This window comes from Prunus persica, chromosome G4, assembly GCF_000346465.2.
Source record: "Prunus persica cultivar Lovell chromosome G4, Prunus_persica_NCBIv2, whole genome shotgun sequence".
Lineage (NCBI taxonomy): Eukaryota > Viridiplantae > Streptophyta > Magnoliopsida > Rosales > Rosaceae > Prunus > Prunus persica.
The window spans coordinates 23629084-23641276 of record NC_034012.1 but is presented as its reverse complement, the minus strand read 5'-3'; the positions used below and the strand labels follow the sequence as shown (position 1 = coordinate 23641276).

General features: G+C 36.8%; 2 protein-coding genes across 3 annotated transcripts; one reads left to right on the top strand and one right to left on the bottom strand.

Moving 5' to 3' along the window:
- On the top strand, nucleotides 1130-4703 carry LOC18778496 (probable cysteine desulfurase). Its single transcript, XM_007211329.2, has 5 exons — nucleotides 1130-1498; nucleotides 1783-2284; nucleotides 2921-3122; nucleotides 3360-3857; nucleotides 4142-4703. The coding sequence occupies exons 1-5, from the start codon at nucleotides 1180-1182 to the stop codon at nucleotides 4529-4531; spliced, it is 1911 nt and encodes a 636-aa protein (XP_007211391.2). The 5' UTR covers nucleotides 1130-1179; the 3' UTR covers nucleotides 4532-4703.
- Nucleotides 4747-9269, bottom strand: LOC18780553. 2 transcript variants are annotated; one of them, XR_002271472.1, is made up of 3 exons: nucleotides 8234-9269; nucleotides 5976-6033; nucleotides 4747-5059 (listed from the first exon to the last, which is right to left on the bottom strand). XR_002271472.1 is itself a non-coding variant. In XM_007211648.2 (2 exons), exon 1 carries the CDS (start codon nucleotides 9136-9138, stop codon nucleotides 8245-8247), a length of 894 nt encoding a protein of 297 aa, XP_007211710.1. In that variant the 5' UTR covers nucleotides 9139-9267; the 3' UTR covers nucleotides 4753-5059; nucleotides 8234-8244. The 2 variants fall into 2 exon arrangements, 1 of the variants encoding a protein (XP_007211710.1); XM_007211648.2 differs by lacking the exon at nucleotides 5976-6033 and having other exon boundaries at nucleotides 4753-5059; nucleotides 8234-9267.

Sequence of the window (12193 nt, the reverse complement as noted above, 5' to 3'; positions counted from 1 at the left end):
CTGGCCACGTGATTGAGTTTTGAAGGATATATGCGACCTTTTGAGAAGCTCTATCGAAGGGTATGACTAAAATGGTCCCTCAACTATTGCTCCAGTATCATTTTGGTCCACCAACTAAAATTTTCTTTTGAACCGTCCTTCCATTTTTTTTTTTGGTGTCGGGATGGCCCCCCTGACGAAGTCCGTCAATTTTATTGTTATTTATTTCTTTTAATCTTATTTTAAAATTTTTAATTAATTTAAACAATAGAGAAAAAAATATTATTTTTTAAGTCCATGTCATTAAAAAAAAAAAGCCATGTTGGTGGTGAGATTCAATTTTTTCAATTTTAAAATTAGGTACAAGTTCCTATAATAGTTTCCTTTAATTTTTAATTATTGTTTGCTCTTTTAAAAAATTTGTTATTTTATATATATATATATGTGTGTGTGTGTGATTTTAATTAATTTAAACAATAGAAAATTTTTTATTATTAATTTTTAGGTCAGTCTCACAAAATAAAAAAAAAGCCATGTGGTTAGTGAGATTCAATTTTTTAAAATTTTCTAAGTTTTATAATAGTTTCCTTTAATTTTTAATTGTATATTACTATTTTAATTCATAGAGATATTTTTACTCCTCAATTTAACAATAAAATTGATAGACTTTAACAGTAGGACCATCTTGACACAAAAAAAAAAAAAAAAAAGAGTTGAAGGACGGTTCAAATGAAAATTTTAGTTGGTGGACCAAAATGATAATGGAGCAATAGTTGGAAGACCATTTAGGTCATTAACCTTATTTTGTATTTTTTCCAAAGAAATTAAACCATGGTTTAAAATCCAACTAAACTAATGTCACTTTTTTTTTTTTGGGCCAAACTTATCACACATATACTATGGATGCAATTTGGCATCCATCCAATACCTTTTTTAAATTTGAAGAAAGGTCAGACGACGCACCTGGTCAACACAACACAAATAAAATACAATGGGTTTAGTTGGTCTTCACTAATATTACTATGTGTTACAAACGCTGCTCCCAGAATTGGACGCAACCCACCATTCATTTATGCAACACCTAGTTTATAAACCCACCAGAACTCTCTCTAATCTTTTTAAAACTGTATGCATATGCAGGCATATAAATAGGACATTTCACTTTCCCTACCTCCAACTCCTTCTTCTTCTCATTGAGACATGGAATTTGAATATTCGGAGCAACCCGTGTTGAGCAAGACCCTTAAAATTCAATCCTCCTCTTCGTATGAGGATTGCAAGCGTTCTGAAATCTCATTCAGAGGTACACTGGAGGAGGTGGAGGAGGAGGAGGCCATGCCAAGGACCGAGTCCGAGGAGATAAGGCTGTCTTGGCTCCGGTCTCAAGTCATTGGCGCAGCTGCGGAATTCGATTCTCCGTTTGGGAAACGAAGGCTCACTTATGCCGATCACACTGCCTCTGGACGCTCTCTTCTCTACATCGAAAACTTCATCCTCAACAATGTCCTCCCCTTTTACGGTATACTCTTCTTTCTTTTTGTCTTTTTCGATTCCAATGTTGGCTAAAATATTGCTAAACATGTGTTTGAAATGTTCTCAACTCAACAATTTTTCATAAGCTTGTTTTGAGAAGAACTTGTCCACTAATAGCTCTGCCCCCTAAGTCAACTTAATTAATTATTCAATGTTACATTTTATATGATTTCACTTAGCAGGAAGAGTAGGCTACTTAGTTAGTCTGCCGATCAATCTGTTATGTGTATAACTGCCTAATCTAATTACATTTCATTTTGTTTATTATAGGGAATACTCACACGTGTGACAGCTACGTTGGAAACCGGACTTCAAAAATGGTGCATGAGGCAGCAAAGTACATCAAAAAATGCTTAGGGGGTGGACCAGAAGAGGCACTCTTCTTCTGCGGCCAAGGCACCACCTCAGCCATTAAAAGGCTCCAAGAGGTGATGGGCATTGCTGTGCCCTCAATCTTGAGAGACAGAGTTATAAATAATCTGAACACAGAAGAAAGGTGGCTGGTTTTTGTTGGGCCCTACGAGCACCACTCGAACCTCCTCTCATGGCGGCAAAGCTTGGCTGAAGTTGTTGAGATTGGTGTAAATGATGATGGCTTGCTGGACTTGGAGGCCCTTAGACTGCAACTTGAGAAATATAAATATGTCAACAGGCCAATTCTGGGTTCCTTCTCAGCTTGCAGCAATGTCACTGGGATTTACTCTGATACAAGAGCCATTGCTCGACTTATTCATCGATATGGGGGCTTTGCCTGCTTTGATTTTGCAGCAAGGTGTGTGCTACTTTAAATTAGTCTTTTTCTTTTTCTTTCTTCTTTTCTTTATATATGCGAGCGATAATATAGAAAGAAGAAAGCAAAGGAGTAATTTTTGGGTGTTCCGTCCAATAGACGAAAGACATATGGAATATTTGCAATACATCTCGCCACATGTTATAAAAGAAATGCAGTAAGTTAGACAATAATTCTACATGTCCTATGTTTATTGGATGGTACACCAACCATGTGGTGTACCCGGGACATATAAAAATTTCTCAAAGCGAAAGACGTTTGAAAACACAACCTCAATTTAGAATAGTAACTCTTAACCACTTGACTTAAAGATCCATTATTTATAGTAGTCTAGAACAATATATTTATTTAAAATTTTACTCACGTCAATCATTAATATATTGTGAGCAATTAAAAATGATCTACGTATGCATAGGTGCCAAAATTAATTAAATATCAATATAATGTGGGTCTCATGAATTTAATGATAAAGAATAATCTATGTATACGTGAATGACGGAACGCAACATATATGATTTAGGTCATGCACTTGGTTAATTGTTGTAGATGCACCTTCAATTAATTGAATTGAATTTTTAAATCTTTGTTGTTGTAACTTGTATAAATGAATAAATACAGTGGGCCATATGTGGAAATTGAGATGAGGTGTGGAGAGATGGATGGCTACGATGGTGTTTTCCTGAGCCCACACAAGTTTCTTGGTGGGCCAGGAAGCCCAGGCATCCTTATTATGAGCAAGGCTCTGTATCAGCTCAGATCTCTCCCTCCATCAACTTGCGGAGGTGGAACTGTTGCTTATGTCAATGGCTTCAGCGATGAGGTAGGCCTTCAAAACTTTTGGTGTTTTGTTCATCACCATGAATTGTACTGGTTGTTGGTAAGTATGAGTCTTCAATGTGGGTTGCCAACCAAAATTCTAAGTACCTTTTTAATAAAACTATAATTATTTAAAATAAAATTAATTATGTCATTGTCACGTCCCTACATACATGCTATAATGAAAAGAAGAAAATAAGGAACTCTAGAATTTTGTAATAAATATATATGATCAATGCAGGACACTCTGTATTGGGAGGACGTAGAAGAAAGGGAGAATGGTGGTACTCCTCAAATCATTCAAACCATTAGAGCAGCACTGGCTTTTTGGGTGAAGGAATACATTGGTTATCAAGTGATAGAAAAACATGAGGATTTCTATGTCAAAAGGGCACTAGAGAGGCTTCTTCCTAATAACAACGTATGGGTTTTAGGAAATACAAGTGCCAAGAGACAAGCTATTTTCTCTTTCCTCATTTATTCCACCACCAATCGTCCGTCAACACCTGGCACGAAAATAGAAGGTGGTGGAGAGGGTCCAAAGGAAGGGCTTTACATGTGGAGGGAGACAGGAAATAGCAAAGGTAAGCCTCTTCATGGGGCCTTTGTTGCATCTCTGCTCAATGATCTATTTGGTATTCAATCTAGAGGTGGGTGTGCTTGCGCTGGACCCTATGGTCACACTCTGCTCAAAATTGATGACACTCTTTCACATCACTATAGATCTGCCATTCAAAAGGTTCTAATCCCATTCATCTTCTTCCTTTCATACCTCACTATATTATGAAAACAGTCAATGTTGAACGCTTTGGGTAATGTTCTGTTGGCAAACTTGTGTTGATAGACTCTGAATTCAAACTAAATACCATCGGTCTAAATAAAATATAGATGAAATTCACAGTTTGGCAACGTAAGAGTCTGACAAGAGAACATTTTCATTCAATGTTCAATGTTTAACACATGGCAAAACAATAATTAAGCCTTACAATGAGCATGTATTCTAAATTCCTTTTTTAAGTGCAGGGCTATCTCGGAATGAAACCTGGATGGACCAGAATCAGCTTTCCCTACTACATTTCAAACGATGAATTCGAGTTCATTTTAACTGCGTTGGAGTTTATAGCTATTTACGGACAACGGTTCCTTCCTCTGTATCACTTCAATTTGAGAAGTGGAAGCTGGACTTTCAAGAAGAAGGCACATCAAGACCTACTGGACAATGCTATACAGGGAATGAACATTGGCCATGACCAATCTAAAGATGGCAACAATGCAGAGAAGCATGATCAATTCGCCAAATTTTCTGCTTATTTGGAAACTGCTAAGCGCATAGCAAATCTCTTGCCCAAGTTTCCTCCTCAGCGTAGGCTTCCGGAAGACATAGACATCAACTTATTACCATTCAGAGTCTAACTCCAATTCTTTTTTGCCTCTGTTAATCTTTTTTACATGTAGAATATCTTTCTAATATGTGAGTTTGACAATTTCTCTTGTAAGCATGAAACAAATGAGCACGCATACGCATAGATGGATTGCTAAGATTTTAAATAAAAACAATGGTGGCATAACTTGTTGAGCCCTCACCTTTTTGTTTTGTGTATCCTTGAGAGATGCTGCGAATGCTGAGGTTTTCAACATCAACTAAAAAAAAATTCCTTTCAAATAACCCCCTCACTCATTCACAATTTACATTTACAAATGGTGAGCTGTACACAAAAACATAATACAAATTTCATTCACTGAACCCTCCCTCAGCCATTCACAGGTTAAATTTACAAATGGCCAGCAAAATTTTATAAAACTCATCATAGATTTTCAAATGGTTCTAGAAAAACAAAATAAGTACCTTTGACGAGACATCATATCTTGAAGGAACAAACGGTGATCCATTTTGGAGACCCATCATCATAGAGTGCTAGAGTTAAGCTTCCATCAATGTTCCTAGAAAGAGAGAGAAAGTAAGATAACCAAAGGAGATAGATACGAAAACTTAGCTAATTCAGTGCAGAAAATCATGGAATTTTTCAAATGGGTTCACTGGCATTTTTCCTTAACAGTTCCAAAGTATTTTCCTTTTCATATGGTTTTAGATTTTTAAGTCATAAACTTATTGCAACCGGTGGACTGAATCTTATGGCTGCAGTTTGCTCAACGCCCACAGACATCAGATGAGCAGGCCCGTCTTTTTCTTTCCCTTAGATTTTCCTCTTTTTAGTTTTGTGCATAGCAAGCCTCGGAAATCTGTTCCCTATTTGCACACTCAAGAATTCATCTCAAAGAAGCAATGAAAACACTGAAAAGGTCTAAACTCACATCCTAGGTAGTGATGAGGGGCAGAAAAAGGATTAGGATTAGAACAGGTTATGAGTTTGCTCCTATTAGAATGGGACAAGAAAAGGGAATAGACAAAGCAGAGAAAGAAAAACAATCAGTTCTCTAAGACATTAGTCAAATACAGGGTGAAGAAAATAATGAATGCTAAACCAGCCAGTGCTTTTAAATAGTTCGAAAAATAACATAAAAATCTATTTAGACTTGATCGTACTATAAATAATTAATATACACATGATATTTCAAATTTCGGAGAAAAGGGAAGAGTAAATTACAAGAAAACCCCTTCAGCTTTAGCCCTTGTTTCAATTTAGTCCCTGAACTTTTAATTTAAGCATTGGCATCCTTAAACAATGAACTAGTGGCCAATGAATAACTATGTTACTAACATCCATTAGCTTGCCATCCAAATACATCACACATGAAAATTTAAACCACTGTTTAGATGCTTGGATAAGTCACCCGTGGGACTGTCAATGTCAAAGACCCCTCCCACCCACCCCTTGAAGTGTAAGTTAGAAGCCACCTTTCTTTTCTGCATTAGGAAATTCCACTGCCTCAAAGGTCTCTTTCTTCCTCTCTCCCTGTCAGAACCAGAGATATCATGAGGAAGGACCCTTGCACAAACACTATCTATGATGAGAGAGAGTGAGAGCCTTGACATTTAAAGTTTCATGGTAAGTTATACAATGGTTTCAAAATTTCTCATGTGTGATGCGTTTGGAATGAGAAATTAATGGATGTTAGTCACATGACGGCTGATATGAAACTAGTTTATAGTTTAAGGGTGACATGAGTTAAGTTAAAAGTTGAGGGACTTGCTGATACACAAGCCAAAGTTGAGGGAATTACATGTAAATTACTGAAAACAAGAAATGAAAGACTTGGTTTGCTCTATCCTTTCCACCATCACCCTTCATATCCAATAAAATAGCAAGGGGAACGATTTTCACACTCCCCTTTTCTCCCCACGCGCTCCTTTTTTCTAGCCTTAAAACTGAATAAATCAAATGATAATCAAGGGGAAAAAACAAGGAGAGGAGTGCAGAAGGAGGAAATGGGAGTGTGAAAATCACTACCCAATACCAAACCTCGTATTAAATTATTACAATTAAAACGCAAACCATCCTTCCTAAATCAAAGACAGGGAAAAGAAAGACACTAGCATGAAATACACCAATATTCTTTTCTTCACAAGATTGTAAATCCATATACGGCAGACACATATACACACAGGCATACACACCCAAAAAAAAAGGGAACATAAAAAGAAGAAAATTCATAATATGCAGACCAGGCTACACAGAACAGAAAAGGAAATTAGTAAACTTATTGCAAAATCCTTAATACAAAATAGCAGGAATGGCAGCCTGACTCAAAACAAACTCCATTCTATTCCACATCTTCAAAGAGACATCAAAGCAACGACCCCGAGTACTGATATCTCCCGACTTCATCCATGCTATTAGTTTTAGTAACCCAAAATACATAATGAGGAAGACCAGTGGAAGATACCTATGATTTAACAAATATCAATTGGGAGAGGTAGATTTAAAGAAAAAGTTCATTTTCTCTGGAAATTGTAACTAGATGTGTCCGTAATAGGGAGTGCTCAAACAGGAAAACATCAAACTGCATTTGCAAATGCCAGATAAGGACTTTGGAGACTTAGCCTAACACAGATGCACTAGTAAGAGTGCCAAAATGATATGCATGGTTTTGATCTCAATTAAGTCTTTGTGGCTAAAGTTCCACAGTACTTGCAAAGGTGCACTGCAAAAATGACGCTCATACATCATAGCAAAGACCATCTCTTAGCTTTAAGGTTCACAATAGATTCAGAATATCCTGAACAATGTACATTCTGTCAACATAAGCATCTTAGTTGTCAGTCAGCCAGGCAAGACAACAGTACCCTATATCATCTATACTTCGTATGTAAAATTGAAGGATAATTTCAAGTTCACATGATGTTAGAGTTGACATAGAAGATAATTAGAGAAAATTTCACTCTAATTTCTCTGTTAAATCTTCCCTGCTGGCACTTACTTTGGAACACATCAAGTTGCAACATTTTATTGAATGTATTAACATTTCAATACAATATGTATATTAAAAATAAATAAAATATGTGACACATGCCTTAAGCATCCTTCAGGAGGTCATAATTAACATTCCTTTGGAAACTGTTTTGGAGTTGAAAATATACAAACTACAATCATGTATAACAAATAAGCATACACAGGGTGATAAGATTTTCCTTTCTATTATTGGCCTTAAGGATTCTCATCATGTATAACAAAAAGTATAAAAAGGTCAGGACTCAGGATCTAATAAAGGAATGCTGAAATGGAAAAAGAAAAAAAAAATGTAAAGCTGATGATCGCATCAATAAAATACTACCAACAATGTAATGCACAATGCACTGATAATTCCTCATCATCCAATTTAAATCTCTTTCTTTTGTCCGTTCCGATAAAACTCTGTCACATTAATGAATTCCTTAATCTAACTACACAAATACAAACTTCATTTTTGTTTTCATTTTGTTTTTTCGTAAGGCAAAGACATTTCATCCTTCCTAGAAAATTTTGTGTTACAAAAAACAAACAATCCAATTCAAGGCAATGGTTGACACACATTGGCCAAAAATTCCACAGAAAAGATATATGATTTACTGCCAATATCTTAGTACAGAATCAATATACATAAAATGTAAGGAAGTTACCAGCGACCATCAAATTAAAACAACAAATTTGAAAAGAAATGAAGGGAAACACATACCAATATCAGATTTATGCGAGATAGAAGATATCATCCGTCATAAGGAGAATGTATTGCAAAATCCTCAAAGGGGCATTACTAAAATCCAATGGGGGCAATCTCAACTCCCGAACCCTACACTCCCCAGCAGTGCAAGCCCTAACTCTGTTTGTATCGACCTTCCGAAACAGATACACCGATTTGCCACCGCAAACTCGCCTATGGCCCGAATCCGCTGATGGGTTTTCTTTAGTCTTGAAAAGGGTCCACCCCAGTCCGGCCAAAGCCCGAGAAAACCCTTCCATTGTGTCAATTCGGTCTCCGGTGAGCCGCGAAAACAGCGACATTGATGAGCAATTCCAATTGCTTTCACTAGTTGCCTCAGTGGCTTTACAATTGGAGAGCACAAATACCAGCTTGAACAGGCCTTTGGAGAGCTTGACAAAGGCGCGAAGATGGGAAATGGAGGCTGTGGAGAGAGAAGGGAAAGGGAGGGGAACAGTGTCGTCGGGCAAAGATGTTGATGAGAGTGATGACGATGACCATGAATATGTTGATGGTGATGATGAAGATGGAGATGATGACGATGATGATGGTGGTGGTGGGTATGAAAGAATGATGTGGGAGAGAGATGGGGTTGGGTGCAAATCCATGCCCATGTCTCTGGCTATGGTGGCCAGTCTGTATGTGTCTGCGACAAGCTCTTTGGTTGGGAGGAAGAGGAGAAATGGGGTTCTCGATTTGCTGGTTTTGCTTCTTCCTTCTGTTGGTTTGTGATGGCCATCTTTGGCATTAGAGTCAGCATCGTAGCCATCGTCATTGTTGTGGTGGGGATCTTCGTCATGTTGATTTGGGGGGAGAAGGAGTGGGTTGTTGTTGATGGTTTCTCCAAAGACTAGAGAGCGTACCAGCTTTAGCGGGAGCATCTTTCTTCACCTTTTCTCTCACTCTCTTTCCATCTAATTATTAAGCCCTCTTTCTTATCTTCGACAAACTGTCTTTGTTTTCTTTGCTTTGAGGAGGAAAACAGTAAATTTGGTTTTCCTACTCAACTAATTTTTTCGCACAAGTTACAAGAAGTTTTGGTTACCACAGGGCAAGAATAATTAGCTCCGGCCGTAATATAGGGAAGGATGATTAGCTCAATCTCAGTATGTTATTGAGGATCTTGTGTAGATTTTCATGATAAATACTTCGAGTTACTATTGGGGATTCTTCTTTCTCTTTAGAGCACCTCCACCCCAAAAGGCAGGCCAAATTATGTGAATAGTGACAGCCTTATTTTTTTAGTTACACCCGGGCAAGAGCAAAGGCAATTACTATTCATTTTAATTTATTTTCTATTTTTTATACTTAAACCATTAATTTTGATAAGCTTTTCAGATAAGATTTTTGGTTGCCGCGTGTCACTATTTATTATAAAATTCTCCCCTAAAATTTCAGATAACATTTTTGGATAAAATTTTCAAATTAAATTTTGGGATAAGATTTTCGGTTGCCACGTGTCCATATTTATTATAAAATTCACATCTCACTCATCATTCAATTGAAATACTCCCGGTCCTCATAGTTTGACATAATCGAGTACAAGGACGACTCAATCATTGACGGAGGCGGTTCCACCGGATCACGACGTGGGGGAGTATTTTCCTTCGGAGGACGTAATAATGTCATTATTTTCGACACAGAACGCACCACTGGAATCGACTACGGGCATTGTTCACTTGAGGAGCCATGTGTAATGGTTTTCCTCTTTTTTGTTTTGCCTTGAATGATCTATTAAAAAAATGAAATTGAAAATGCAAGAAATATATATTTTTTTAAATACATTAAATTGAATAAAACGGCAATTAATTTTTTTCTACCTCATCTCCAAGGTTTTGACATCTTTGAACGTTTTTCCACGACCCTCCGACTTCAATGGAAGAGGCCATTTATTTTTTGATACAAATGGAAAGTAGTAGAAAAATGTGAGTGGAAAGTAAAAAATATTGGAAGGAGAAGTTTGTATGAAGATTTGGTGTGTAAAGTGAATAAAATTGTTAGGTATTTGTAGGGAAAAAATTCAGAATTTTTTGGTAGGCTGTCAGATTTCTGGATAAAATTCGATTAGAGAGTCCGGGAAGTGCCACGTGGCGTCTTCCCGTTGGAGCTTGTAAGCTCCAGCGTCAGCCGTGACATCACACTGACGTCAGCGGCTGAAATCAAATTTTTCCTTACTAATGTCAGCGCCTTCAGACTTGAGCCCAGTCCAGAATTGCTCGTGGGCTTGCCCTGGCTGCTTTGAGCGCTGGAGGTCCAAATCGGGCCTAGGGGGGCCTGTTGCCAAGGTTGGGGGGCTGCGCTACACTTGCTCTTATTGAGAGTCGAGATTCATTATTGTACACTCACAAACTCCTATTATCAATCAAGGACCCATTGATATCTTAAGTCAAGTCCCAAGTTGGGGGCAACCATAGTGCCTCAAGTCAGGGCCGGCCCTGGGTGATTTAAGGCCCAGGGCCAAGGTTTAAGAATGTGCCCTTTATAAACAAATAAATAAATATAATGACAATTTTTTATCAAATAATAAATTTTATTAAAATTATAAGAGTTTTCAACCGATAATATAGAACACTTTGAGACTCATTAAAACCTTGTTTGAGGAAAACCCAATGGGAACAAAACCTCAAACGGAGGAAAAAGAGTATCTGATTGAAAACATTACAATTAACAACAAATTAACTTGCATGCCCCTATGCTTCACCTTCATATGCACCTACAAAATAAAAATAGCAATGAAATCCTAATCACAAAAGATCATTTAAAATGTCTTCTTGTTGTAGTTTTAGAAGCAAAATCATCAATTATACTATCATATTTAATGTTTTTCAACATATCTCTTTCAATGCATACTATAACTGGTCCATTTAGCCTATCTTGAGCCATGGTGGTCCGCAAATAAGATTTTAATAATTTTAATTTAGAAAAACTTCTTTCAGCAGATGCCACAGCCACAGTTGTAGTCAATAATATCCTATAAGCAACCATTACATTTGGAAACATATCCACACTCTTTACAAATTCTAGAATTTTAATGGATGTCCATGGTTTATCTGTTTCAATTGCTTCACTTGGTAATATCACTTGCAACGCCTGTAATTCTGACTATAAATCTCTTGCATCAATATCAGTATCATTGTCATTTTTTAAAGCATTTTCAAGATTCACACAAGAGCTTCTCAATTCATTTTCATCCAAAGAAGTCAATTTTGCAGCATCAAATAAGAACCCAAAAATATATTCAAGGATATACAATTGTTCAAACCTACTTTTCAATTCACCAAGAGCAATATCCACTATGACAAGAAAGTAATTAGTTCTAAAGGATTCTTCATATGATTGTTGTTCCCTCTCATTATTGGAAATCTCATCAAAGTGTCTCTTTCTACAGGTTTGACGTTTTTAAAGAAATATAGGCTCAATTTCCATATCTAATGCAATTATTTTAGCATCAATCATGGCAGAAGTGAACCCATTTATCCTATAGTTTTCAAAAAATGAAACAAGTCCTTCTAATTGTCTTACAGCAACATCAAGACGCATGTCTTCAGATTGTAATTTTTTACTAAGTTAATCTTGTGCAAAATGTCATACCAAATAACCAAGCTTAATATAAACTCGAAACTTGAAAGCTCTCCTGATGCTAAACTTTTAGCATCCTTACTCAATTTAGCATCTTCACTAATTTAAGCTAATTTAAATAAAGCATCTCTGATTTTAGAAGCTTGAGATTTTATTGCTTTAACACTTTCTATGTGACTTTCCCAGCGTGTAGTTGGCAATGATTTCAAAGTAAAACCATCAATATAATCAAGTAAAACATTCCACCTTTTTGTTGAATTAGAGAATACCGTATATATGTGACACGACCCGCCCCAAATTCCTCGAAACCCGGGACGAATCCTGTGGGAGCGAGAGATGCAGCTCAGGTGGGCTTCG

What these genes read in the sequence shown, in the direction of transcription:
- LOC18778496 (XM_007211329.2), top strand. Translation starts at nt 1,180, where the DNA reads ATGGAATTTGAATATTCGGAGCAACCCGTGTTGAGCAAGACCCTTAAA. An exon ending in CAATGTCCTCCCCTTTTACG is followed by an intron (nt 1,499 to 1,782) that starts GTATACTCTTCT and finishes TGTTTATTATAG; the next exon opens with GGAATACTCACACGTGTGAC. An exon ending in TCAATGGCTTCAGCGATGAG is followed by an intron (nt 3,123 to 3,359) that starts GTAGGCCTTCAA and finishes TGATCAATGCAG; the next exon opens with GACACTCTGTATTGGGAGGA.
- LOC18780553 (XM_007211648.2), bottom strand. Translation starts at nt 9,138, where the DNA reads ATGCTCCCGCTAAAGCTGGTACGCTCTCTAGTCTTTGGAGAAACCATC.